Source organism: Nomascus leucogenys, unplaced genomic scaffold (genome assembly GCF_006542625.1).
Source record: "Nomascus leucogenys isolate Asia unplaced genomic scaffold, Asia_NLE_v1 Super-Scaffold_258, whole genome shotgun sequence".
In the NCBI taxonomy this organism is placed as follows: Eukaryota; Metazoa; Chordata; class Mammalia; order Primates; family Hylobatidae; genus Nomascus; species Nomascus leucogenys.
In genome coordinates this window covers 2,328,317-2,356,142 of record NW_022095769.1, presented here as the reverse complement: position 1 = coordinate 2,356,142, position 27,826 = coordinate 2,328,317, and the positions used below count along the sequence as shown (strand labels likewise).

The 27,826-nt window shown below is 46.6% G+C and overlaps 1 protein-coding gene across 3 annotated transcripts in view; it reads left to right on the top strand.

The window, feature by feature from the left end:
* Positions 1-3,133: 3,133 nt before the first annotated feature.
* Positions 3,134-27,826, top strand: part of B4GALNT2 (beta-1,4-N-acetyl-galactosaminyltransferase 2) — a 44,769-nt gene continuing 20,076 nt past the window's right edge. The window contains exons 1-5 of one of the 3 annotated variants that reach the window (XM_030808006.1): positions 3,134-3,178; positions 13,308-13,496; positions 14,392-14,529; positions 23,656-23,762; positions 27,427-27,464. In XM_030808006.1, the coding sequence (XP_030663866.1) occupies positions 13,372-13,496; positions 14,392-14,529; positions 23,656-23,762; positions 27,427-27,464 (408 nt within the window). In that variant the 5' untranslated portion in view covers positions 3,134-3,178; positions 13,308-13,371. Of the gene's footprint in view, positions 3,179-4,147; positions 4,600-13,307; positions 13,497-14,391; positions 14,530-23,655; positions 23,763-27,426; positions 27,465-27,826 lie in introns of those variants that run through there. The other 2 variants (XM_012503638.2, XM_030808005.1) reach the window with 2 other exon arrangements.

The following is a 27,826-nucleotide window of genomic DNA, read 5'->3' as shown; positions in this document are numbered from 1 at the left end:
CCGAGCCTTGCAGGCCCTTTCAGGTTAGTTGTCCTCCTCATGCAAATTGCTCAAAAAGTAAAGTGAGAGACAAGATGGGGTGGGTGGCCAGAGACTCTCAGGATCCAGTGGGATGAGCAGCTGCTGTCCACTCCTTCCTTGGTTGCAAGAGAGCCTCTATCCCCAACACCTGTCCTGGCTTTCAGCACCACATATAAGAGTTAAAGAAAGAGGAAAGAAAACAAAAAGTGGCTCAACAGTCAAAGACAAGTTTATTTTGGAGAATAAACCTGAGAGGGGCTTCTGGCTGATTTTTTTTTTTGGTCAGCAGCATTCCGTCTTACAGACTAGGAGTATTTATTGGTTTTAGGGTGAGAGAGCTTATCACAAGCTTGGAATATTTCTGTGTGTGGGGGAAGCTTATTGCAGGGTTGGAATGTCTCTGGTTGGAGGAGAGGTTATCTCAAGGCTGGCATGTCTCTGGTTGGGGAGGGATTTATCTTATGGTTGGAATGTTTCTGGTTGGAGATGTCATTTGTGGTTTATGGTCATGCTAACCTTAGCCATTAGGATGATGCCCTTCGGATTTAGGTGGTTTTTGATCAAGGTGAACTTTAAAATGGCGGTGCTCATCCAAGATGGTGATGCTCCTGTCTGTCACTCAGCGCAGCAGCAGGGCAGCTGCTTGGCTGTGGTCTAGACAGTCAGGGACCACAGCTAGCTCTGCCATGGAGAAACCCTGATCAAGCTGAAAAAGAGTAAACACATTCTCCTTTAATCCACTCTCCCTTCCTGCAGTCATCCCTAGAGCAGGGAGAGAGGATCTACAACCATAAAGGGTTCACCTTGGAACCACAATCACCAATCACAACACTAATGTGAAGCAAGAGTTATGCCTGAACTATCCTCTTCCCTGCTTCCAAACCACAGATCTGATGGAAAAGAGCTTTCCTACTTAAATAGAGCTGGTGTGGGGACAAGAGCCACTTTATTTTAAATGCAAATCCGCCCGGTTAACCCCAAGTCCCAGGAGTGCCTCTAAAATGTCTAGTTGGGCCAGGCCCGGTGGCTCATGCCTGTAATCCCAGCACTTTGGGAGGCTGAGGTGGGTGGATCACCTGAGGTCAGGAGTTCAAGACCAGCCTGACCGACATGGTGAAACCCTCGTCTCTACTAAAAATACAAAATTAGCCAGGTGTGGTGGTGCGTGCCTATAATCCCAGCTACTCGGGAGACTGAGGCAGGAGAATTGCTTGAACCCGGGAGGCAGAGGTTGCAGTGAGCCAAGATCACACCACTGCACTCCAGCTTGGGCAATAGAGTGAGACTCCATCTTCAAAAAAAAAATGTCTAGTTGATGTATTACTCTTTATGTATGAACACTTATTCATTGTAAGTTTCCTTCTTATTGTTGCAGAAACCATAGTTTCTGCCTGTAGCCGCCTATGTATTCCTTCTAGGGTACATATGCTTTTTGCCCAAGATATATGCTCTGGGTTGAGGGGTTGTAGTGTAGAGATCTACCTGCCTTGTGGTGTCCAGGACCACACTTCGAAGTTCCCTTAATAAATCACCCAATACCAACAAACTGGATTTGTCTGCCTCCTCCTTTGGTTGCTGAGCTCCTTCAGCATTTGGGGGTCTCTTTGTGTATACAACCCTTTCACAGAACAGCTGGTGATACAGGGGGTTTGAGGGAGCCAGCACTGGCTTTAGAGACACAACTCCTGGGTGAAAATCCTAGCCCCATCCCTGGCTACATAAGCTTGAATGAGTCATGAAAGATCTCATAGGCTCAGTCTTCACATCTGAGAAGTGCCTGACAGTGTTATTACAAGAGCTGAACGAAGGAAGGGAATGAATGTGGAAGCTCTTTGTAAGCAAGGAGGTGTTATACAAATGTCTTTTTTTCCCCCCTACATGCACGTGGTCAGTACAACACTTTTCTGATTGGTCTTGTCAAAGAGGATCTCTTTTCCAGTCTGGAGCTAGAAAATAGTTATCTGCATTTGCTACGTTAAAACTCCCTTCTGAGAGACTCCCTTTCTCTGCTGGCTGCCAAGGAGCTCAGACCTGAACTTGGGACTCATCTGTATCAAAGTTGTAGATCACGCTGGCATTTCCTTCTACTCTTTTCCAAGACTCACTTTCCCAGACTCCGGAAAAAAAAAAAAAAATCACTGGCCATTTTTCTTTTTTTTTCTTTTTTTTTGAGATGGAGTCACTCTCTGTCACCCAGACTGGAGTGCAGTGCCATGATCCTGGCTCACTGCAACCTCTGCCACCTGGGTTCAAGCGATTCTCGTGTTCTTGTGCCTTAGCCTCCCAAGTAGCTGGGATTACAGGTGTGTGCAATCTCCCCGGGCTAATTTTTGTATTTTTAGTAGAGATGGGGTTTCACTATGTTGCCCAGGCTGGTCTCAAACTCCTGGCCTCAAGTGATCCACTTGCCTCAGTTTCCCAAAGTGCTGGGATTACACACGTGAGACACCGTACCCGGCCCCATTTTGCATGCATTTTGCACGCCGTATTTAAAGATTCTTGCCGGTCGTGGTGGCTCACACCTGTAATCCTAGCACTTTGGGAGGCCGAGACAGCACGGTTGCTTGAGCTCAGGAGTTCAAGGCCAGCCTGGGCAACAGAGTGAGACCTCCTTTCTACAAATTATTATTATTATTTTTTAATTAGCCAGGTGCGGTGGTGGGTGCCTGTAGTCCTAGCTACTCGGGTGGCTGAGGTGGGAGAATCACTTGAGCCCTGGAGGTCGAGGCTATGAGCTATGGTTACACCATTGCACTCCAGGCTGGGTGACAGTTTCAAAAAATAAATTCTTGTATTTGTGACAGCTGGGTCATTAGAATACAATATAATCATGCGTGAGAGGAGCCATGGGAAACACTGAGCCTGGCTTATGAAAAAGGTCCTGCAAATCTAATTTCATCTGAAGTTCAACAGACTCTTTCTTCCAGGCACACAGGCGTTATGTGGCCTCACGGGTCCCTGCCTGTTAGGATTCAGCCACACTCCAGCTTTCCAGGTCCTGGGGTCTTTTGCCAGGACAGTATGTGTGGAGTGTGTGGTGAAGTGGAGGGTGGAGGTGGGACGAAGGCCGAATTTAGCGACCCCCAGCATGAGCTGCGGGCGGGTCAAGGCCGCGAGGTTGGAGGGCACGGGGACAGAGCATAGCGAGGAAGGAAAGGTAGGGACCGCGGTGACAGACTAGGGGTGGACGCGGGGATTGTGTTTTTCTGTAAGCGGGAGAGAGAAGCCCGATCACCGGCGGCGGAGGAGAAAGGTCCAGGGTAGAGATGGGGGCGCTGGGGTGGGGGCGGTCAGGAGAGAAGGGCGGGAGCCGGATTGCCGCGCTGGCGCTGAGCTAGCTCGGGGTTGACCGCGCAGTGCAAGGACTGGCTCCGGCAGCCCGGGGAGAGGACGCGGGCGTGGGACGGGAAGCGCAGGGGACGTCGCTCGCTGCTCCTGGTGGGCGAGTGGAGACGCGACCGACCCCGGGTCACGTGAGCCTTCCGGCCTCGTCTCGCCCACCCCTTTCCACCCAGAAGTTCGGGGACTTTCAGCTCGGACCACCCACGCGGTAGAGTCCGGAGGGTCTGGAGGCTAGCGGTGGCGTCTCATAACTTAGCTCAGAGTTCGAGGGACAGAAAATGCACGACTGGTGAGCTTCGGGTCACCCAGACTCGGTTTGAATCCTAGCGTCTGCACTTTCCAGCGGGTTACCTCACTTTGCCTCGGCTTACTTTTCTGAAAGGTGGGCCGATAACTGTCCTCACCTCGTGGGGCCGTTGTGACGAATAAATGACCCCGCGTAGATGAAAAACGCTTGGCGCGGAGCTCACTGTTTACCTAGCGAGTGTCCCACGCAGGGGCGGTCGTCATCCTTGTCGCCTTCTGGAGTTCTTCTGGGCGCGGGCCACTGGCGGGGCTGTGCGCCGCGGGGTCCGGTGGTCCCCATACCACGACAACGATGCTTGGACTTGTCGGCGCCAGACTGGGCGCACAGAAAGACTTAGGGCGTGGGCGGGGGCATGGGTGACGAGGGCAGGGACCGTCCCAAGCTTCCTGCACCTGCCCTGCTCTCCGAGAATTTGCCCGGGTCGGTGCCAGGGCGGGGCAGTCGGCGGCCTGGCTGCTAGGATCCGCGACATCCGGCAGTCTGAGGGCCGCGGCATTCGGGATGACTTCGGGCGGGTGAGTGTCCCTGGGGCAGAGCAGAGGGAGAGGTGAAACTTCGGGAGCCGGGAGCGCCGCGGGTCCTTTCTGGCGTCTGCAGAGCCGGCAGGTGCGGGGGCCGCAGACGCCGGAGCCCAGGGAGCGGGCGGTTGGAGTCTTAAGTCCAACCGGTTCCCCGCATAGGTGGCTGCAGAGGCGAGGTGACGGCGCGTGCGGAACGAACTCTGCACCCCCAGGAACGGGGAACGCTGGCTTTTCCGTGGGAAAATTCCACGTGGAGGTGGCCTCTCGCGGCCGGGAATGTGTCTCGGGGAGGCCCGAGTGTGGGAATCGGCTCGGGAGTGCGGGGTTCGGGGCTCTCTGCTTGGAACTCAGAGGCGCTGACCCAGCCTGGGGCCCGTTTGCTGCCCACGGGAGGAGCCGCCGTCAGGGGTATGTGGGTGCCCGGGCGCGGGGACTGTGGGCTCTGGACAGTCGGGGACCCCGGCGGCTTTGTCTCCTCCACAGTGCGCGCGGAGTCAGGGAAGAGTCGGTTTTCAAATCCAGGCGCCCACTGCAGGGCAGGGTGAGCTGCGGTTGTGTGGCCCCGCATGCTAAAGAGCCTCTACGGAGTGATATAATAATTAACGGGGTAAAGTACACTTGAAAGTCTAAATTAATTTTTATAAGCTATGAAGAAGGATCAGACATACATTTGGTGTTCTTTTATCCCCAAAGTTTATTTTGTTTGTATTTTCCAAAACTCTAAAACAATCGCTAAACTGACAAAGAAGTCATCTCACAAAAATGCAAAAACATGTTTGTGACATGACATCGTGTAAGCATGAAAACAAACACGTTTGGCCGGGCGCAGTGGCTCTCACCTGTAATCCCAGCACTTTGGGAGGCCGAGGTGGGCGGATCACTTGACGTCAGGAGTTCAAGACCAGCCTGGCCAACAGGCCAGGTACTAAAAATACAAAAACTAGCCGGGTGTGGTGGCAAGTGCCTGTAATCCCAGCTACTTGGGAGGCCGAAGCAGGAGAATTGCTTGAACCTGGAAGCAGAGGTTGCAGTGAGCCGAGATTGCTCCATTGCACTCCAGCCTGGGCGACAGAGCCAGACTCTGCCTCCAAAAAAAAAAAAAAAAAAAAAAAGCACACGTTGAACAGAGGATTGGCGGAATGGGGGAAAGGAAGGCAGTTTTGCATCCATCCACGTCCCTGGCTAAGGCTTTCATTCCAGCGTTCCCCTTCCCCAACTTCCCCCACTCCACATTCCTTCATGGGTGACTGAAAAGGAGGAAGCTGGGAGGCCTGATACTGATGCCGATAAATTTAAAGCTGGCAAATCCTTGGCAAATTTGACTTTTCCTCCACCTGTGGAATCATGCATAAAAGGTCTGCAGTTTCTTTTTAACTGACAAATAATAATCGTACATATTCATGAGGTACATAGTGATATTTTGATACATATCGTGATAAACACATAGCATAGTGATCAGATCAGGATAATTAGCATATACATCTTCTCAAACGTTTATCATTTCTTTGTGTTGGGAGCAAACATTCAATATCTTTCTCTTAGCTATTTGAAACTATATTATTATTATTATTTTGAGATGGAGTCTCGCTCCATCACCCAGGCTGGAGTGCAGTGATGCGATCTCGGCTCACTGCAATCTTTGCCTCCCGAGCTCAAGCAGTTCTTCCACCTCAGCCTCCCGAGTAGCTGGGATTACAGGCGTGCGCACGCGCTACCATGCCCAACTAATTTTTGTTATTTTATTTTATTTTTTTAGACAGAATCTAGCTCTGTCGCCCAGGCTGGAGTGCAGTGGCGCAATCTCAGCTCACTGCAACCTCCACCTCCCTGGTTCAAGCAATTCCCCTGCCTCAGCCTCCAGAGTAGCCGAAATTACAGGTGCACGCCACCACACCCTGCTAATTTCTTTTGTATTTTTAGTAGAGACAGGGTCTCATCATGTTTGCCAAGCTAGTCCTGAACTCCTGACCTCAAATGATCCACCCGCCTCGGCCTCCCAAGGTGCTGGGAGTACAGACATGAGCCACAGTGCCCAGCTTGAAACTATATATTATTGTAACTATGTTCATCCTACAACGTTTCAAAACACTGAAAGGCATTTCTGCTATCTAGCTGAAACTGTGTAACCATGCCGTTGGACTTCCTAGTGTTCAGGACCATGAGCCAAATAAATTTTTCTGTATAAATTACTCTGTGGTATACCTGTGGTATTTTGTAATGGCAGCACAAAATGGATTAAGATAGTTTCTATAACTCGAATAGTTTAAATGTATTTATTTTTCTGAGTACCATTTTAGAAAATTTAGAAGTTAAGATGTTACAGGAATATGTGACAAAGACAGTGCAAACTCAAATTACACACACACACAGAGTATTTCTGAGCTTCGGTTTGTTCCATTCACTTATTTGCTTATTCCTGAATTGGTAACATGCTTTTAATAACTGTGGCCTTCGCCCCATCTGGGAAGTGAGGAGCGCCTCTGCCCGGCCACCCCGTCTGGGAAGAAGTGAGGAGCGCCTCTGCCCGGCCACCCCGTCTGGGAAGAAGTGAGGAGCACCCCTGCCCGGCCACCCATCGTCTGGGAAGTGAGGAGCGCCTCTGCCCGGCAGCCCCGTCTGGGAAGTGAGCAGCGCCTCTGCCCAGCTGCCCCGTCTGGGAAGTGAGGAGTGCGTCTGCCCAACCGCCCCATCTGGGAGGTCTACCACGGAGGCCAGAAGCAATGTGGGGGCTGGACGTGGTGGCTCACGCCTGTAGTCCCAGCAATCTGGGAGGCCGAGGCGGGTGGATCACTTCGGGCTAGGAGTTCGAGACCAGCCTGGCCGACATGGCGAAACATATGAAAAATACAACAGACAAACCAACCAACCAACCCAGCGACAACAAAACAGTTCTACCCTGGAGTCATACTCTAATTTTTTCTATTTTCCTCCCTTTCTGATCCTTTATCCCACTTTCTTTTTCTTCCTCTTCCTTCCCCTTCTTCGTCAAATAGAGGATTGAATTATTATCATTGATCCATACAAAGTCCCTCTCTCATTTATTTTCTTTAATTCCCACCCCCATTTCTATTCCCCGTCTTCCCATGTGCAACCTTCCTAATATGTTTGATATGCATCTTTTTGTTTGTATGTATTTTTAGAAAATGTTTATTGTTTTGTGTGCAAAAAAAAAAAAATAACTGTGGCCTTATCATAACTTTGCTCTTTAGTAGTAATATAGCTATCCTTCTTCTTTGTTTTTTTTTTTTGACGGAATTTCGCTTTGCAACCTCCGCCTCCCAGGTTCAAGTGATTCTCCTGCCTCTACAGGCGCATGCCACCACGCCTGCCTAAGACGGGGTTTCACCGTGTTAGCTAGGATGGTCTCGATCTCCTGATCTCGTGATCTGCCCGCCTCGGCCTCCCAAAGTGCTGGGATTACAAGCGTGAGCCACCGTGCCCGGCCCATCCTTCTTATTTTTAATATCTTCTTGCTATTCTCATGTGTTACTTCTAATAAATTTTAGAGTCATTTTGACCAATAAAAAATCTGTTCTGCTAGCCTCTGTGGTGTGTGCCTATATTCCCAGCTACTCAGAAAGCTGAGGCAGGAGGATTACTTGAGCTCAGGAGTTTGGGACCAGCCAGGGCAACATAGTGAGAGCCTGGCTCTAAAAAAAGAAAATCCTGGCCGGGCACGGGTGGCTCATGCCTGTAATCCCAGCACTTTGGGAGACCGAGGTGGGCGGATCACGAGGTCAGGAGATTGAGACCAGCCTGGCTAACACGGCGAAACTCCATCTCTACTAAAAATACAAAAAAAAAAAAAAAAAAAATTAGCCGGGTGTGGCGGCGTGTGCCTGTAGTCCCAGCTACTTGGGAGGCTGAGGCAGGAGAATGGCGTGACCCTGGGAGGCAGAGCTCGCAGTGAGCTGAGATCACGCCACTGCAATCCAGCCTGGGCGACAGAGCGAGACTCTGTCTCAAAAAAAAAAAAAGAAAAGAAAATCCTGTTTTGCTTTTATTCATGTGGTTATTAGATTGAATTTATAAATTACTATAGGGCAAAGTTACATCTCTACAAAACTGAGCTATTCTAGTCAAGAATAAAAAGAAGGTATCTCAATCTATTCATCTATATTTCCCTAATACAGTGGAAATTTGCTTAATTCTTTATTCAGTGACAAAATTAATTCTTGATCATTACTAAAAAAGAAAGAAAAAAGAGAGCCTATAGAAACATGTTCATTTAATAGTGCAGATCACAATTAAGAACTTGACGTGTGTCATTTCAGGCATACAATCCAATAAAGTTTTAATTTTTTAAGGGCGCATATTTTATATTTTATGTCTATTCAGTAATTTGATTTTTTAAAAGGTGCCTTTATTTACTTAGATGTTTAAGCTGTCACATTAGAGTTTATTTATTTATTTATTTTTGAGATGGAGTTTCCCTCTTGTCGCCCAGGCTGGAGCACAGTGGCGCGATCTCAGCCCACTGCAACCTCCACCTCCTGGGTTCAAGCGATTTTATACCTCAGCCTCCTGAGTAGCTGGGATTACAGGTGCCTGCCGCCACACTCAGCTAATTTTTGTATTTTTAGTAGAGACAGGGTTTTGCCATGTTGGCCAGACTGGTCTCGAACTCCTGACCTCAGGTGATCTGCCCACCTTGGCCTCCCAAAGTGCTGGGATTACAGGCGTGAGCCACCGGGCCCAGCCTCACATTAGAGTTTTACAAGCTGGTGAACACTTGGCAAATTGTTTCTCCCAGAGAACTACAAGCATACATTCTTACACATTAAACAATATCAATACACATCACAATTTTATCAATTACATAGTAAAACAAATTATCAAGTATATAAATATTAAGTTACACAGCTTAAAAGGCATGTAATATATCAGAAGACTGCTCAGTTCATTACCAGAAACCCACTTTTTTTTTTTCCCAAAGAGAGATTGGCAAGAAAAGGAAAAAGTTCACACTTAAACAAAATAACTGTAAACAACTTCCAATAGGTATTTTAAAAATTACAAGTTGTTCAGAAATTTTATGATTAAAAATTGCTTTAGCTATATAATATGGTTTGAATGTGCCTCTCAGAGTTCATGTGTTGGAAACTTCATCCCCAATTAGACAATGTTAAGAAATGGGGCCTTATAAGAGGTGATTAGGCCAGAAGGGCTCTGCGCTCATGAATGGATTAATGCCATTATCATGGGAGTGGGTTCGCTATAGTAGGAGTGGATTCCTCATAAAAGGACAAATTCAGCCCCCTCTTGCTGTGTCTCTCACATGCACTCACTTGTTTTTCCACCTTCCACCATGGGATGATGCAGCAAGAAGGTCCCCAGATGTGGCCCCTGGATCTTGGATTTCCCAGCCTCCAGAACATAAACTTCGGTTCCCTGTAAATTACCCAGTCTCAGGTATTCTGTTATAGCAGCACAAAACCGTACACAACAGACCAAAGGCAGTGTGATAACAGAGCATTGTTTCCTTTTAAAATGTATTTACTAAATTAAAAGGTATATTCTACATATTCTGCACAAGACAAAAAACACATTTTACCAAAAATATTTAATTGTTCCCTCCCATTCTTTTTCAGAACTTAACAGGGAGGGCCCTGTTAAGTTGCCCACTAAAATTTAAGCATTCAATGAAACGTAATGTCTGGAAATATTAAAGACATGTGCTTCCGTACAGTGTAGATTTTTAAAATGAAAATCCATAACAGCACAAGATGAGACTTAGAGGAAGACGTTAAATGATCACTGTGAGACCTGATTAAAATCCAACAAAAATCAGTGGTTGCACAAACCTGATGTATATTGGTACAAATGCAGTAGATATAAACATAAAGTGAGCAGGCAAATAATCAGATAGGCCCCACTTTCAATGTTTGAAATGACAGGAGGAATAAACCATGTAAGGTCTAGAGTGTTCCTAGTTCTGGGGATTTTAGTTCTGTGTGATACTAAAAATATACAAGCATTGGGCAGGCCATTTAGGCACTTAATCTCTCTAAATTTCCTATATATTAATAAGATTCTAGCATGACAATAGACTTAAAGAGGATTTATAATTCAAGACTGCATGATTTCAGGAAATGTCGGTTGGTACCAACCATAGGCACATCTTAAATGCTGAAAACCAAAAATCTTTTGCTAAGTGCCCAAGAGATCAAGATCATATGGGCCACCTAAGAGTCTGCCACATAAGTCCCACATGTTTCTTCTTAAGTATCTGCCTGCCTGGGCCATTTTGTGTTGTGTTGTTAATTTGAAGCAGATTTCTGCTTTCATTATGTTTTCTGACTTGTTGGCTTATAGAAACCTGTGTAGGGTAGTGGTTAAAAGTGTGGTCTGCTTTTGAATTCCGCATCCGTCATAACCAAGAGAGCAGGTTACTTTTCCTATTTAGCTTCAGCTGTCTCATCTGTTAATTGGCTGCAGTAATCAAACCTCTCTCGGACAGGCATGGTGGCTCATGCGTGTAATCCCATCAGTTTGGGAGGCCGAGGCAGGCAGATCATCTGAGGTCAGGAGTTCGAGACCAGCCTGGTCAACATGGTGAAACCCCGTCTCCACTAAAAATACGAAAAATAGCCGGGCGTGGTGGTGGGTGCCTGTAATCCCAGCTATTCAGGAGGCTGAGGCAGGAGAATCACTTGAACCCGGGAGGTTGAGGTTGCAGTGAGCTGAGATTGTGCCACTGCACTCCAGCCTGGGTGACAAATCGAGACTCTGTCTCAAACAAAACAAAACAAACAACAACAACAAAACAAAAACAAAAAATAAAACTTCTCTTGTTACGCTCTTGTGAGGATTAAATGAGATAATGCACACAAAGCTCTTGGCAGGGAGTCTAGAACACACTAAGTGGTCATTAGATAATTATTATTATTAATTTTTTACTATATTTTGTCACCAGATACCCTATTAAAATCTTACTAATAGTTTCTCATCTAATACATTTTATTTTTCTGAATATGTAGTCATTTAATCTGTAAATAATACTTTTTATTTCCCCTTTCATTATTTATCTTTTTATTCCATAAGCTAATCTTACTGCATTGATTAGCACTTCCATGACAATGTTAGATAATAGCAGTGGGCTTTTTGTTTTTTTTTGGAGACAGAGTCTCCCTCTGACACTGAGGCTGGAGTGCAGTGGTGCAGTTTTGACTCACTATAACCTTCGCCCTCCGGGCTCAAGTGATCGTCCCACGTCAGCCTCCCAAGTAGCTGGGACAACAGGCCTGGGCCATCACGCCCAGCTATTTTTTTTTTTTTTTTTCAGTAGAGACATTCACCATGTTGCTGGTCTCAAACTCCTGAGCTCAAGCTATCCGCCCGCCTTGGCCTCCCAAAGTGCTGGGATTACAGGCGTGAGACACCATGCCCAGCCTATTAAGTTTTTAGAGATGGGGTCTCAGTCACCCAGGCTGTAATGCAGTAGTGCGATCATAGCTCACTACAGCCTTGAACTCCTGGGCTCAAGGGATTCTTCTACCTTAGCCTCCTGAGTAGTTAGGACTATAGGCACATGCCACCATGCTTGACTATTTTTCAATTTTTTGTAGAGACACGGTCTCGCTTTGTTGCCCAGTTCAGGACAGTCCTGAACTCCTGGCTTCAAGTGATCCTCCTGCCTAGGTCTCCCAAAGTGCTCAGATTACAGTCATGAGCCACTATGCCCAGCCAGGTTACATTTGAATTGTATTGTCAGAATGTATGATCTGAAGATTTCTACTTTATTACAGTTTTCTTTGTGTCCTAATATGTGGCCAACTTTTTTTTTTTGAGACAGAGTCTCAAATTACCACTGTATTACAGAAATATATATATGAATAGATTAAGATACCTTCTTTTATTCTTGACTAGAATAGCTCAATTTTGTAGAGATGTAACTTTGCCCTATATTAATTTATAAATTCAATATAATAACCACGTGAATAAAAGCAAAACAGGATTTTCTTTTTTTTTTTTTTTTTTTTTTGAGACAGAGTCTCACTCTGTCGCCCAGGCTGGAGTGCAGTGGCGTGATCTCAGCTCACTGCGAGCTCCACCTCCCAGGTTCATGCTATTCTCCTGCTTCAGCCTCCCGAGTAGCTGGGACTACAGGCACCTGCCACAACACCCGGCTAGTTTTTTGTATTTTTAGTGGAGATGGGGTTTCACCATGTTAGCCAGGATGGTCTCGATCTCCTGACCTCGTGATCCACCCGCCTCGGCCTCCCAAAGTGCTGGGATTACAGGCGTGAGCCACCACGCCCGGCATATGTGGCCAACTTTTATAAATGTTTTCAGAGCTCTTTAACAGAATACAAATTATATCATTTTGTTGTTCTGCTGCTTTAAAATATTTTTGAGACTTGATCAAGTTAGACATGTCAGCATCTCTAACTATCTTTGTATTTCTAATCCTCCTTTCATATCCTGCCATTTTTTACTTTGTATACTTTAATGCTATTATTAGTGGATAAAGTTCATGGCTATCTGTTTTGGTATCATGTATTTGATCACTATAAGTGGTCTTTCTGTCCTATTTAATACTCTTTTTTATTGCCTTGAATTTAGCTATGCTGACATTAACATTACCAACCTTCTTTTTTTTTTTTTGAGAAGGAGTCTCGCTCTGTTGCCTGGCTGGAGTGCAGTGGCATGATCTTGGCTCACTGTTACCTCCGCCTCCCGGGTTCAAGCGATTCTCCTGTCTCAGCCTTCCAAGTAGCTGGCACTACAGGCACACGCCACCATGCCCAGCTAATTTTTGTATTTTTAGTAGAGGCTGGGTTTCACCATGTTGGCCAGGATGGTCTTGATTTCTTGACCTCGTGATCCGCCTGCCTTGGCCTCCCAAAATGCTGGGATTACAGGTGTGAGCCACCGTGCCCAGCCTCTAACCTTTTTTTTTTTCTGGATGTTTTTTGCCATCCTTTTATTTGTAATTTTTCTAAGTCCCTTTGTTCCAACTTGATTCTTTCCTCCTCTGTTTATCAGAAATCGATTTTAGTGACCAATATAAGCTATGTGCTTAGCTTACATTTTTCCTGAAGTTATCAGTCTCATTACATTACATAATCAAGAAAAAAGATTTTAACATAATCTGTTCTTTTGTGTCCCAACAGCTCGAGATTTCTGTGGCTCCTCAAGATATTGGTCATAATCCTGGCACTTGGCATTGTTGGATTTATGTTCCTTCAAGCAGTGTTCAGCAGCCCCAAGCCAGAACTCCCAAGTCCTGCTCGGGGTGACCAGAAGCTGAAGCTTCTGCCTGAGGAACGTCTCAGGAACCTCTTTTCCTACGATGGAATCTGGTGAGAGACTGAGTGTTCTTTCTTTCACTTTAATGCACACATCTTCCTTGCTCCTCTTCAAGTACCGTGCCCTACTGTGCCCATTGTACAGATGGTTCCCTTGCTTTCCTAAACCTGTGCTGAATGCACAAGTGACTGTAAGCCAGGATAGGGCTTGGTCTGTAGGATCCAGTCTATGTTCTCTATAGCACCCAGCAAAATCCCTTAAAACTTTGGAGAGCATGTAGATTTTTTTTTTTTTTTTTGAGACGGAGTCTCGCTCTGTCGGCCAGGCTGGAGTGCAGTGGTGCGATTTCGGCTCACTGCAAGCTCCGCCTCCCGGGTTCAGGCCATTCTCCGGCCTCAGCCTCCTAAGTAGCTAGGACTACTGGCGCCCGCCACCACGCCCAGCTAAGTTTTTGTATTTTTTAGTAGAGATGGGGTTTCACTGTGTTAGCCAGGATGGTCTTGATCTCCTGACCTTGTGATCCGCCCGCCTCGGCCTCCCAAAGTGCTGGGATTACAGGCGTGAGCCACCGCGCCCGGCCGCATGTAGATTTTTTTTAATCAAAACTGCAGAAAAGATGCTGCTTCTCTGTCCCTCTGCCCTCCTTTTATGGTGGGGTGAGATACAACTGACAGTTATGTGGCTCTCAGATTTAAAGAAGTTAGGTGCAGGGGATAATTCAAGAGAGGAAAAGTCTTCAGCTTTCCTCTGTCCCTGCTTCCCTCCCTTTGTCCCTTTGACTCTGTGAGGAGCCAGTGCAGAGGATTCCAGAGTCTCATCATCTCAGAAGAGCTGGGTGTAGGAAAGAAATTTTCAGGGTGAACTACACATTGGATTAGGACTCCGGTTTCCTCTCACCCACCAGCTTACCCACCCAATCCATATTTACAGTCCTCTCGCTTGTTTCAGGCTGTTCCCGAAAAATCAGTGCAAATGTGAAGCCAACAAAGAGCAGGGAAGTTACAACTTTCAGGATGCCTATGGCCAGAGCGACCTCCCAGCGGTGAAAGCAAGGAGACAGGCTGAATTTGAACACTTTCAGAGGAGGTAATGCAGGCCATGAAGGCTCTTGGGTTCTGAGATGGAACAAAAGCTCTCCCCATGTCCTGAGGGTGTGAGTCTTAAGACAAAAAGCGGGAAGGAATTCTCTCTCTTGCTAGGGTCCCTGGGAGGAACTATTAGGAATGAAACAAAAAAAAGGAATCGAGGAAATCATCCTTAAATGAAGATTTACAAAACTTTGTATGTATAAAACATTTCATAACAACAACAACAACCACAACAAAAAGCTGGGATTGGTGACACGTCTGTAATTCTAGCACTTTGGGAGGTCAAGATGGGAGGATAGCTTGAGCCCAGGAGTTTGAGACCAGCTTGGGCAATACAGTGAGACCCCCATCTCTACAAAAAATTTTTAAAATTAGCCAGGCATGATGGTACATGCCTGTAGTCCCAGCTACTCAGGAGGCTGAAGTGAGAGGATCACTTGAGCCCAGGAAGTTGAAGCTGCAATGAGCCATGATCACACCACTGCACGCCAGCTTGGGCAACAGATTGAAACTCTGTCTCCAACAAAAGCAAAAACAAAAACAAAAACAAAAAAGGAATGGAGATAGCTTGAAACATCTGGTTGTACATCCTCCATGCACCCAGGACATCATAGCAGGTGATTTTGTAGTCATCACCACGTTGCCCTATTTTATTCATTTATATGTTGAGAGCATACTACCCTGTGCTATATGCAAGGAGTGTATCCCTTTGTTTTAAATTACAAGAGATGTCAACACTCAGGTGTATCACCGCAGGATTGTTGGTTGAAAAAGGCAGAATTTGGCTGGGCGCGGTGGCTCACGCCTGTAATCCCAACACTTTGGGAGACTGAGGTGGGCGGATCACTTGAGGTCGTGAGTTCCAGACCAGCCTGGCCAACATGGTGAAACCCCATCTCTACTAAAAATACAAAAATTAGCCAGGCGTGGTGGCGCACGCTTGTAATCCCAGCTACTTGGGAGGCTGAGGCAGGAGAATCACTTGAACCCAGGAGGTGGAGGTTGTAGTGAGCCGAGATTGTGCCACTGCCCTCCAGCCTGAGCAACAGAGTGAGACTCCATCTCAAAAAAAAGAAAAAAGAAAAAACAACAAACAAACAACAATAACAAAAAAAAAGAAAAAGAAAAAAGAAAAGGGCTGAACTTGATTCTGTCTGGCTTACATCAAAAGGGAATTTGTCAGAAGGCTGCTGGGGCCTTACCAAATCCATAGGTGGTAGGATGTCCAGGCTAGGAAATCAGGTAAGAACTAAAGGAGCACTGAAGAACTGGTCAGGCTCCAGGGCCTTCTGGTCCCCATATTGTTGTTGCTTTTCAATGAACTGTCCCCAGGTTACTGCCTTAGTGCTCAATTAACTGAGCCTAACTCACGAATCTAAAGGAAGGGAAAGGGTGCATTAGACCCCTCCAGGTTTGACATTGAAGCTAGCCACTGTCTTAGTCCGTTTTCTGTTGCTATAGCAGAATACTACAGACTGGGTAATTTATAAACAAAAGCTAAGTTTATTTAGCTTACGATTCTGGAGGCTGAGATGTCTAACAGCGTGGTGCTGGCATCTGGTGAAGGCTTTTTGCTACATCATAACATGGTGGAGGGTGTCACATACTGACAGGGCAAGAGCACATGCATCAGCTGAGGTGTCTCTTCCTCTTCTTCTTATAAAACCACTAGTCCCTTGGTTGGGCATGGTGGCTCACGCCTGTAATTTCAGCACTTTGGGAGGCCAAGACAGGTGAACCACCTGAGGTCAGGAGTTCAAGACCAGCCTGGGCAACATGGCGAAACTCCGTCTCTACTAAAAATATAAAAATTAGCCAGGGTGTGGTGGTGAGTGCCTGTACTCCCAGCTACTCAGGAAGCTGAGGCAGGAGACTCGCTTGAACCTGGGAGGTGGAGGTTGCAGTGAGCTGAGATCGGACCACGGCACTCACTCCAGTCTGGGTGACAGAGTGAGACTCCATCTCAAAACAATAACAACAAAAACCACCAGTCCCATCATAGGGTCCCTACCTGATGACCTTATCCTAATTACTTCCTAAAGGCCCCTACCTCCAAACAACATATGAATTTGGGAATTAAGTTTCCAACACATGAAATTTGGGGAACACATTCAAACCATAGTAGCCACTACCCTCCAAATTACATGCAAGTGGAAGGCTCCCCAGAAGACAGATGGAGGCACCGTCTCCATCAGGAGGTGTTGAAAGCTGGACAGCCAGTGGAATACACAGGTGATGCTGGCATGGATTTCAACCCTGGTGCACCTAGCTATGTGAGGAGCAACTGGTCTTGGTAGTTAACAGTGCTGCCGCGGGAAGCTGACTGGCTGCATTCAGGTCCTGCATCCTCTATCTGCCAGCTAGGTGACCTTGGACAAGCTGCTTAATCTCTGTAAAATGGGGATGCTAATAATACCTATTCACCAGCCTAGCCAACATGGTGAAACCCCATGTATTAGTCAGGGTTCTCTTAGAGGGACAGAACTAATAGGAGAGAGAGAGAGAGAGAGACAGAAAGTGAGAGAGATAATTTATTAAGTATTAACTTATATGATCACAAGGTCCCACAACAGGCTGTCTGCAAGCTGAAGAGCAAAGAGAGCCAGTCCAAGTTCCAAAACTGAAGAAGGTGGAGTCCGATGTTCGAGGGCAGGAAGCATCCAGCACGGGAGAAAGATGTAGGCTGGGAGGCTAGGCTCATCTCGTCGCTTCACGTTTTTCTGTCTGCTTTATATTCGATGGCGGCTGATTAGATGGTGCCCACCCACTTAAGGGTGGGTCTGCCTTCCCCAGCCCACTGACTCAAATATCAGTCTCCTTTGGCAACACCCTCACAGACACACCCTGGATCAGTATTTCATCCTTCAATCCAATCCAGTTAACATTTAGTATTAACCAGCACAAGTCCACCCCTTGTCAACTTGAACCCGTACACATCTCCTGAGATCATACATAATCTTCAAATAAAGACAATGATAAGGTCATAATTACACCTAACATAATACAACTATCTTTTGTACAAATCCCCAACCCAAATACTATTACATAAAGTTAACAATACTTAGATGCTGAGATGAAGTCAATAAATCTTATGTCACATGATAAAGGAAAAGGAAATAAAATGAAGATATTTTCTCAGTACAAGTGTGTATATCACAAACATGTTTTTAACAAAAGAAGGAGGAAGTACTCATGACAATTACAGTCCTCATTTCTGCAGCTGGTCACACGGTCGTAGCTGGTGTTGATGATTATCTTCTTTTACTACCCATTCTGTATTCCCCTTGCCTTCAGCAAACACCTCAGCAGGTAATGTTTTTTTTCCTTTCCTAGTGGAGTGACCCAAACCTTAATTCCTGAAGGGTCTGGGTCATCTGTAGTCCTGCCTGTAGTTTGGGCTGTTGTAGTTTCCCATTGACCTTAATCATAGGGCATGGTAATACTAAGAGACACCCTAATGGATCTCCTGTATTCCATGCGCACTCTTCCTTACCTCCATTGTGGAGTAGTAGACTGATTTTATCTTGATAGCCCAGGTCAATCACCCCAGCTAACACAGTAACTTCCTTCTTAGCCTGTTGACTTAAAGGGAGGAGGAGCCCAAAGTGTCCAGGTGGCAATCTTAGCTTCCACTTTAATGGAATCGTTGTTGTGTATCCTGGTGGCAGCGTTCTTCCCTCTGGAACTAAGACCTCTAGGCCAGCAGAACATAATGTCCCAGGAACAGGAAGCAAAAATTTTGCTAGTGGATCACTAGGGGTGATGGTGAGTAGTGCCACTTCAACCCTTTGATTCCTGGACCTGTGAATCCTGGCCATGGGAGAAGGAATACCATATATTGGATGCTGATTCAGAGCATACATGGCCCTCTGGAGAACTTTGCCTCAGCCTTGCAAAGTATTGTCACCTAGTTGGCATTATAATTGTGATTTCAAAAGGCCATTCCACCATTCTATCAATCCAGTTGCTTCAGGATGATGGGGAACATGGTAAGACCAGTGAATTCCATAAGCATGAGCCCACTGCCGCACTTCTTCTTTTCTTTTTCTTTTTCAAGATGGAGTTTTGTTCTTGTTGCCCAGGCTGGAGTGCAATGGCACGATTTCAGCTCACTGCAACCACCACCTCCCAGGCTCAAGCAATTCTTCTGCCTCAGCCACCCGAGTAGTTGGGATTACAGGTGCAAGCCACCACGCCCTGCTAATTTTTGTATTTTTTTCTAGAGACGGGGTTTCCCCATGTTGCCGAGGCTGGTTTTGAACTCCTAGCCTCAAGTGATCCACCCACCTTGGCCTCCCAGAGTGCTGGGATTACAGGCGTGAGCCACTGTGCCTGGCCCAACACTGTCTTTTCTTAATTTCTGCTGCTGACTGCTCTATAGGGATCCCCAAATTCTAGCAAAGCCATGTGTCTAAACATTCCTGTCTGATTGAGGGCTCCTTAAGGTGAGACTGTAGTTTTCCCATCAGTCCAAGGGCTCTATGAGAGCTAAACAGTCCTCCATCAGACTGGAAGGTTCATGCTTACAAGAGCTCTGTCTCCTCCCTTAGACTGGTACTTCTAAGGCTGGACTCTCTCTCCTTCCTTAGATTAGGGATTCCCTGAAGGTTGACACTGCTCTTGCAGGATGTCTTCAGCTAATGAAATTACATATGATAAACAACCCAGAATCATTTGCTCCCTGGTCAATGTCACATAAGCTATATAAATCTCTGGAGAATATACGGGAGATGTTTCATAATTTACAGGCTTTGTTACATGTTGGATGAGGTAGTCTGGCAAAATTGCATTTGGAGACCACATCTGTTATCCTCCAGAGAATGCATGACTGATGTGGAAGAAATGACCCAGGGATCCATATAGGATGACTAATTAAGAGGATGTCTGTGCCTCTTGTCTGTATCCTTGAAATTACGAGTAGAGCTCGATACTGGATAAGATCTCTGACTCAGCTGAGGCTGATTGGTCAATCTGATCCTGTGCGTTGGTGCTATATTATACTTCCATTAAAAAGCAGCATGTGTAATGTTCCTCTAAGAAAAAGTTCATTGTTTTCCTTTTCTTTTCTTGTTTTCTTTTTCTTTTTCCTTTTTTTTTTTTTTTTTTTTTTTTTGAGACAAGATCTGGCTCTGCTGCCCAGGCTGGAGTGCAGTGGTGCAATCTTGGCCCACTGCAATCTCCACCTTCTGGGCTCAAGGGATCCTCCCACCTCAGCCTCCCAAATAGCTGGGACTACAGGTGCATGCTACCATGCCTGGCTAATTTTTGTGTTTTTTTGTAGATATGGGGTTTTGCCATGTTGCCCAGTCTTGGCTCAAACTCCTGAGCTCAAGCAATCCACCCGTCTCAGCCTCCCAAAGTGCTGGGAATACAGGCGTGAGCCACCGTGCCTGGCCAGAAAAAGTCCATTTAAACCCACTCCCCTGACCACTACCACTGCTATTCTCATCCCTTTCTTAAATGATAGGTTCCCTTGTAAACCTAGCTAAGGAGTCTGCCATTATGAATTTGGTATGTATTATTCCACACTATTTTTAAATACTGTTATATACACGTATGTTTTATATATATATGTGTGTGTGTGTGTATCCATATAAACATATACTGTTGGTTTTTTGTGTATTTTAGTGTACCTGGTACCATAAAAACAAATCACTCTGAAATTTGTTTTTTTCATTCAATTATATATATATATATATATTTCAGATTATAAGTTTATTCAATGCAAAATAATCCTCTGGCTGGGTGTGGTGGCTCATGCCTGTAATCCTAGCACTTTGGGAGGCTGAGGCAGGCGGATCACCTGAGGTCAGAAGCCTAGCCTGGCCAACATGGTGAAACCCTGTCTCTACTAAAAATACAAAAATTAGCTGAGCGTGATGGTGGGCGCCTGTAATCCCAGCTACTCAGGAGGCTGAGGCAGGAGAATCGCTTTGAACCTGGGAGGTGGAGGTGGCAGTGAGCCAAGATCGTGCCACTGCACTCCAGCCTGGGCAACAGAGTGAGATCGTGTCTCAAAAAAAACTAAACACAAAAGTCCTCTCCAATGTTACTGAGGTGGCTGACCACATCCACGATGAAATCCGCCTCTTACTGGAATTTGGTTGTTGACGCAGCCTCAACCTCAGCTCTCTTGTTGGCAGCAGGCTGTCGGCTTCCCCACCTGTGGGTCTTGCAGGTGGCTCACCCTCCAGACCTTTAGGCAGAGGCCTGCCAGTCTCTGGACAGCTGTGGCATGAGGTGGCAGGCACAATCTTGGGGGGCAGATGGAGGTCATCATGGAGATACTGGATACCCTCATTAGTAAGGTACCCGTAGAAATGTCTCCAGGCAAACTGTTCCTGCACAAAGCCTCGGGACTTGAGAGACTGCATGACTTTCATTACATGAAGGTTGGGCACCTTCTTGTCTGCCAGCTCCGGGTGCTTAGGCATGTGGACATCCTTCTTGGCTACCGTGACTCCCTCCTTTAAAAGGAGTTCATAGGGCTGGGCGCGGTGGCTCACACCTGTAATCCCGGCACTTTGGGAGGCCGAGGCAGGCGAATCACAAGGTCAAGAGATCAAGACCATCCTGGCCAACATGGAGAAACCCCGTGTCTACTAAAAGTACAAAAATTAGCTGGGCGTGGTGGCACATGCCTGTAGTCCCAGCTACTCGGGAGGCTGAGGCAGGAGAATCGCTTGAACCTGGGCGGTGGAGGTTGCAGTGAGCTGAGATCGCGCCACTGCATTCCAGTCTGGCTACAGAGCGAGACCTCATCTCAAAAAAAAAAAAAAAAGGAGTTGATAAATGCATTCCCGTTCTTCTTAGGCATCAACATCTTGGCGGCTGCAGGGTCCAGGGCCAGAACTGGAAGGGAGTATGAAATGTTTTTAAGAGCTATGTATATATCTAGTTCATCCCTCTTAATTGCAATATAGCTATCAATATGAAATGCTGCATTTTACTAAGCCATTTCCCTATTGAAAGGTATTTAGATTGTTGAAAAACCTTCATTTTTACATTTACGTTTTTTACAATAATATTACATTATATTTACATTAATTCCTTCTTCATTAAGACATGTATAACGGCCGGACGCGGTGGCTCACACCTGTAATCCCAACACTTTGGGAGGCCGAGGTGGGTGGATCACCTGAGACCAGGAGTTCGATACCAGCCTGGCCAACATGGTGAAACCCCATCTCTACAGAAAAATACAAAAATTAGCCGGGCATGGTGGTGTGTGCCTGTAATCCCAGCTACTCAGGAGGCTGAGGCAGGAAAATCGCTTGAACCCGGGAGGTGGAGTTTGCAGTGAGCCGAGATCACACCACTGCACTCCAGCCTGGGTGACAGAGTGAGTGAGACTTCGTCTCAGAAAAAAGAAAAATACATGTATAAGGATGTTCATTTCAAACAATGCTGAAATGAACATTCTTATGCTTGTCCTATTGCTTACACATGCAAGCATTTCTCCTTTCACCTAGCATCTTACTTGCTAGATCCCAGGGAATGCCTTTTTTATTTTTGATAGATATTGCCAAATTTCCCTCAAGAGGGCTTGTGTGAACTCACACTTTCACGAAGAGTGGGTAAGTGTCGCACCTTACATACACCTAACTAACATTTGCTATCATCGAATTTTCAAACTTTAATGAAAAAGGTACTGCATGTTTTTTTTAATTCACATTTCCCTGATTGAAGCTGAGCATGTTTCATATGTTCATTGCCATTTGTATTTCCTCTTCTGTTAATTGCCTGTTTATGTTCCTTGCCATTTAAAAATTTTGCCTTTTTCATATTCCCATAAGTATTCACTATGATGGTCTAATCTTTTTTTCCAAGGTAATTAAATGATTTTCTGGTTAAACTGGGTCCCGAAGGCTAACATTTCAACGATTGTACCTTAGTCCCTCAAAAAACTACTCTTGCTGGATTGTGCTGTGCTTGTTTTTGACTAAAGATTGTTATCGGCGGAGCGTGGTGGCTTACGTTTGTAATCCATAAAAATAGTTACTGTTTGCTCTAAAAATATTGCGACAACCGTTACTGCCATACACACTTCCTTGTGATTTAGTTTATTTTTTATTTCAGTGGTAGGAGAAGTTCCACTTCCCTTCAGGAATTGGTCTACTTCTTCCTTTGGATAGCAAGGACCGTGTAATGGTTGTCAATTGCTTTTTATCCTGGTTCCCACGAAATTCAGATGCGACTTTGGTGTTTAGCTGCTGCAGCTGGATGGGCCCCTACCGTCTGATAATTTTATTTCTTCTTTTATGCTGGTCATGGTTTTTTTAAAAAAATGGGGTTTGTCAGCCAGGCATGGTGGCTCTCTCCTATAGTCCTGGCTTCTCTGAAGGCTGAGGCAGGAGGATCGCTTGAGCCCAGGGGTTGGAGCAGCCTGGGCAACATAGTGAGACCCTATCTCTACAAAAAATTTTTAAAAATTAGCCGGGCTTGGTGGCATGTACCTGTAGTCCCAGCTATGAAAAGGCTGAGATGGGAGGACTGCCTGAGCCAGGGAGGTCAAGACTGCTGTGAGTCGTGATTGTGCCACTGTATTCCAGCCTGGGCGACAAAGTGAAACCCTGTCTCAAAAACAAAAATGCGGCCGGGTGTGGTGGCTCACGCCTGTAATCCCAGCACTTTGGGAGGCCAAGGCAGTTGGATCACTTGAGGTCAGGAGTTCAAGACCAGCCTGGCCAACATGGTGAAACCCTGTCTCTACTAAAAACACAAAAAAGTTAGCCGGACATGGTGGCGCACTCCTATAATCCCAGCTACTAGGTAGGCTGAGGCAGGAGAATCGCTTGAGCCCGGGAGGCGGGCTCTTGCAGTGAGCCGAGATCGCGCCATTGCACTCCCATCTGGGTGACACAGCGAGACTCCATCTCAAAAAAAAAAAAAAAAAAAAAAAAAAAAGCTTTGTTATAAACTACCTCGGTACCTTTGTGGAGGCCAGGAGAGGGGAGGAAATAAGGACGGTGGGGTGAGAATGGAAGGAGACGGGGACAACCCAATTTTGATTTCTCCACATTGTCAGGGCAAGGCTCTGTGCACAGGCACCACGTTGAGAACGAACCAGGGACGAGCATCGGGGCAGGGGCAGCTGCTGACGTTTCTGTTCTCCTTCCTGCAGAGAAGGGCTGCCCCGCCCACTGCCCCTGCTGGCCCAGCCCAACCTCCCCTTTGGGTACCCAGTCCACGGAGTGGAGGTGATGCCCCTGCACACGGTTCCCATCCCGGGTAAGTACATCCACAACCCGAGGGGCCCCAGACAACATTCTCACTCTTCTAAGGCAAAAGGAAGGAGAGGTCGGGTGCAGTGGCTCATGCCTGTAATTCCAGCACTTTGGGAGGCCGAGGCAGGAGTTCAAGGCTGCAGTGAGCTGTCATCTTGCCAATACACTCCTGCCTGGGTGACAGAGTGAGACCCCGCTGTCTCTTAAAAAAACAACAACATAAAAGGGGCCGGGTGCTGTGCTCTCGCCTGTCTATAATCCCAGCACTTTGGGAGGCTGAGGTGGGTGGACTGCTTGAGCTCAGGAGTTTGAGACCAGCCTGGGCAATATGGCAAAACCCTGTCTCTACAAAAAATAGAAAAATTAGCAGGATGTGGCGGTGGGCACCTGTAGTACCAACTACTTGTGGGGTTGAAGCAGAAGGGTTGCTTGAACCTGGGAGGTCGAGGCTGCAGTGAGCAGAGATTGTGCCGCTGCACTTCAGCCTGGGTGACAAAGTGAGATCCTGCCTCAAAAATAAATAAAAATAAATAAATAAAAGTATGGATCAGGCATTCATTGGTACCTGCTGTGTACTCAGCACAAGGCAAGAAGCTTGATGTGATTTTTTTTTTTTTTTCTTTGAGACGGAGTCTTGCTCCATCTCTCAGGCTAGAGTACAGTAGCATGATCTCGGGTCACTGCAACCTCCACCTCCTGGGTTCAAACAATCCTCCTGCCTCAGCCTTCAAAGTAGCTGAGATCACAGGCGTCTGCCACCATGCCTGGCTAATTTTTTGTATTTTTAGTAGAGACGGGTTTTCACCATGTTGGCCAGGCTAGTCTCGAATTCCTGACCTCAAGTGATCTGCTCACCTCAGCCTCCCAAAGTGCTGGGATTACAGGCATGAGCCACCACACCTGGCTTGATGTGATTTCATTTCATGTTAGCCTTATTGTATCCACAACTGGGAATCTCCTTTAGTAGCCATGACCTCCTGGGGCTCCAAGATAACACAGGAGAGGACAGAAATCTGTGTGCCTCAAAGAATCTTAGGACATAATTGGCTTTTCAATGTCCTCCAGCATCTTGGGAGCGGGCAAAACATGAGCCACTCTGTAAGGAGTGCTTTTTTTTTTTTTTTTGAGACGGAGTCTTGTTCTGTCACCCAGGTTGGAGTACAATGGCATGATCTCGGCTCACTGAAACCTCCTCCTCCTAGGTTCAAGCCATTCTCCTGCCTCAGCCTCCCAAGTAGTTGGGATTACAAGTGCCCACCACCACACCTGGCTAATTTTTGTATTTTTAGTAAAGATGGGGTTTCACCATGTTGGCCAAACTGGTCTCGAACTCCTGACCTCAGGTGATCCACCTGCGCTGGCCTCCCAAAGTGCTAGGATTACAGGCATGAGCCACCACGCCTGGCCGGGAGTGCATTGTGAAAAGAATATTTATGTTGGTTAAAACTGCCCTCCGTGATGGATTTTTACACACCCCTCTAGTTCAGCATCACATTCCTCATCAGAGTAAAGTGGAATATTATCAGAGGGACCAGAAGGATGAGCCTGCAGGCACAGATGTCCCCTCCCAGTGCAGAGATGTTGGATTCTGTGGGTCTGTCCAGTGAAGCCTTCTTCTGCTTGTGGGCTCTTGGCATCTTGAGGCAAACAGCCCCCCGAAAACTGCAAGCCCCAGAAAAGACCTCCAAGTAAGGTCTGGGTGTGGTGACACCTGGGGATCTGCCATATCTCATGGACCCAGCCGAGCTCTCTCCAGGTCCAGCACTGAGGAGCATGACAGATACCTGAATTTCACAAACCACACCTCAAACAAGTGAGATGAGAGTGAATGCCCGAGACAGAGAGGGATGCAGGACATCAACAGATGGCATGCCCCACACAGAAGAAAAGGCAAGGTCCCAGACAGGGGACAAAGGGGACAGGGAAGCAGAGGTGAGAGTTCAGTAAGTTATCAAAGTCCACATAGAAACGATGTATTTGAATTCAAATTTGAATTAGTCCTACTATGAGAACAGAGATAGATTCTAAAGTAAATGCATCTGGGGTCAAGCACTAGTGTTCTTGAATAGCCATCTTAAAAACTGTTTTTCATTTTGGATGATTCGTTTCTTATTGTGATAAAATATATATAATGGGCTGGGCGTAGTGGCTCATGCCTGTAATCCCACCACTTTGGAGGCTGAGGCGGATGGATCACAGGAGGTCAGGAGTTGAAACCAGCCTGGCCAACATGGTGAAACCTTGTCTCTACTAAAAATACAAAAATTAGCCAGGCGTGATGGTACATGCCTGTGGTCCCAGTACTCGGAGGCTGAGGCAGGAGAATTGCTTGAACCTGGGAGGCGGAGTTTGCAGTGAGCTGAGATTGCACCACTGCACTCCAGCCTGGGTGACAGAGTGAGACTCAGTCTCAGAAAAAAAAAAAAAAAAAAAAAAAAAAGGCCTGGTGCAGTGGCTCACGCCTGTAATCCCAGCACTTTGGGAGGCTGAGGCTGGTGGATCATTTGAGGTCAGGAGTTTGAAACCAGCCTGGCCAACATGGTGAAACCCTATCTCCACTAAAAATACAACAATTTGTCGAGTGTGGTGGCTCACACCTGTAGTCCCAGCTACTGGGGAGGCTGAGGCAGGAGAATCACTTGAACTTGGGAGGTAGAGGTTACAGAGAGTTGAGATTGCGCCACTGCACTCCAGCCTGGGTGATAGAGTGAGACTCCATCTCAAAAAAAAAAAGTATATATATAAAATATAGAAACATATATATTAATATTATATAAAAACATATATATTATATTATTATTTATAATATATAATATTTAAACATAAAATTAACAATTTTTTTTTTTTTTTGAGACGGAATCTTGCTCTTTCACCCAGGCTGGAGTGCAGGTGTCGGGATCTTGGCTCATTGCAAGCTCTGCCTCCCAGGTTCACGCCATTCTCCTGCCTCAGCCTCCTGAGTAGCTGGGACTATAGGTGCCCGCCACCATGCCCGGCCAATTTTTTTTCGTATTTTTAGTAGAGATGAGGTTTCACTGTGTTAGCCAGGATGGTCTCGATCTCCTGACCTCGTGATCCACCTGCCTCGGCCTCCCAAAGCACTGGGATTACAGGCTTGAGCCACCGCGCCTGGCCAAAATTAACAATTTTAACCATTTTAAAGTGTATACTTCAATGACATGAAGTATATTCATGTTGTGCAACCATCAGTCACCACCAGAACTTTTCCATCATCCCCAACTGAAACTCTGTCCCCATCTAACTGAATTCCCCACTGTCCCTCTCCCTCGCCCCTGGCAACCACCGTTCTGCTTTCTGTCTCTATGGGTTTGGATACTCCAGGTGCCTTATACAAGATGATTCATTATTCATCCATTGCTTCCTCCCCTTCAGTAAGAGATTTCCAGAGAAACTGAATTAATTCACAGCCTCCAAAGCTGAGGACGGGCATCAGAGGTTTTAGAACCATTGGGGTTTGAGAAAGACCATGAAACACCACTTAACAGAGCCCTGGGGAGAGGCGCACGTGTCAGCAAACACTCTGGGTGGGAGGTGACACTTGAAGGAGCTCTCAAGGATGTGCAGGAGTCCACGAGGTTGGCGAGAGCAGCGGGGAGCTGCGGTGTCTCTCACGAGCAGTTTTCTTTCCTTTTCCCTGTGTCCTCCAGGTCTCCAGTTTGAAGGACCCGATGCCCCCATCTATGAGGTGAGTCCTCCTCCCAGCCCCTCTTTGCACTTGGTGTCCTGTCCTCATTCCCTCAACTGTGGCTGCTCTCAGCCTTTGATGGAGCCCCTGTCCAGATTCAAGGTCAGACATGAGCCCAAGGAGGGAGGGGAAGGAAGGGTGTGTAGAAAATGTGACTTCTAGCCTTGGGAGTGGCTGGAGTTCCAGAGAGGACTTCCCAGACCACACTGAAGAATGGGACCCATTGGCTGTTGCTGCTTCTGGTGCAAGAGGAAGCGGCCACCACAGCCATGGGCTCCGGCACTGCGTGGCCTCTGTCAGGGTTAGGGCTGGCTGCACAGATGGTGCTTGTGCCCTGCCTTCCTTTCCCCACTTTACGCAGC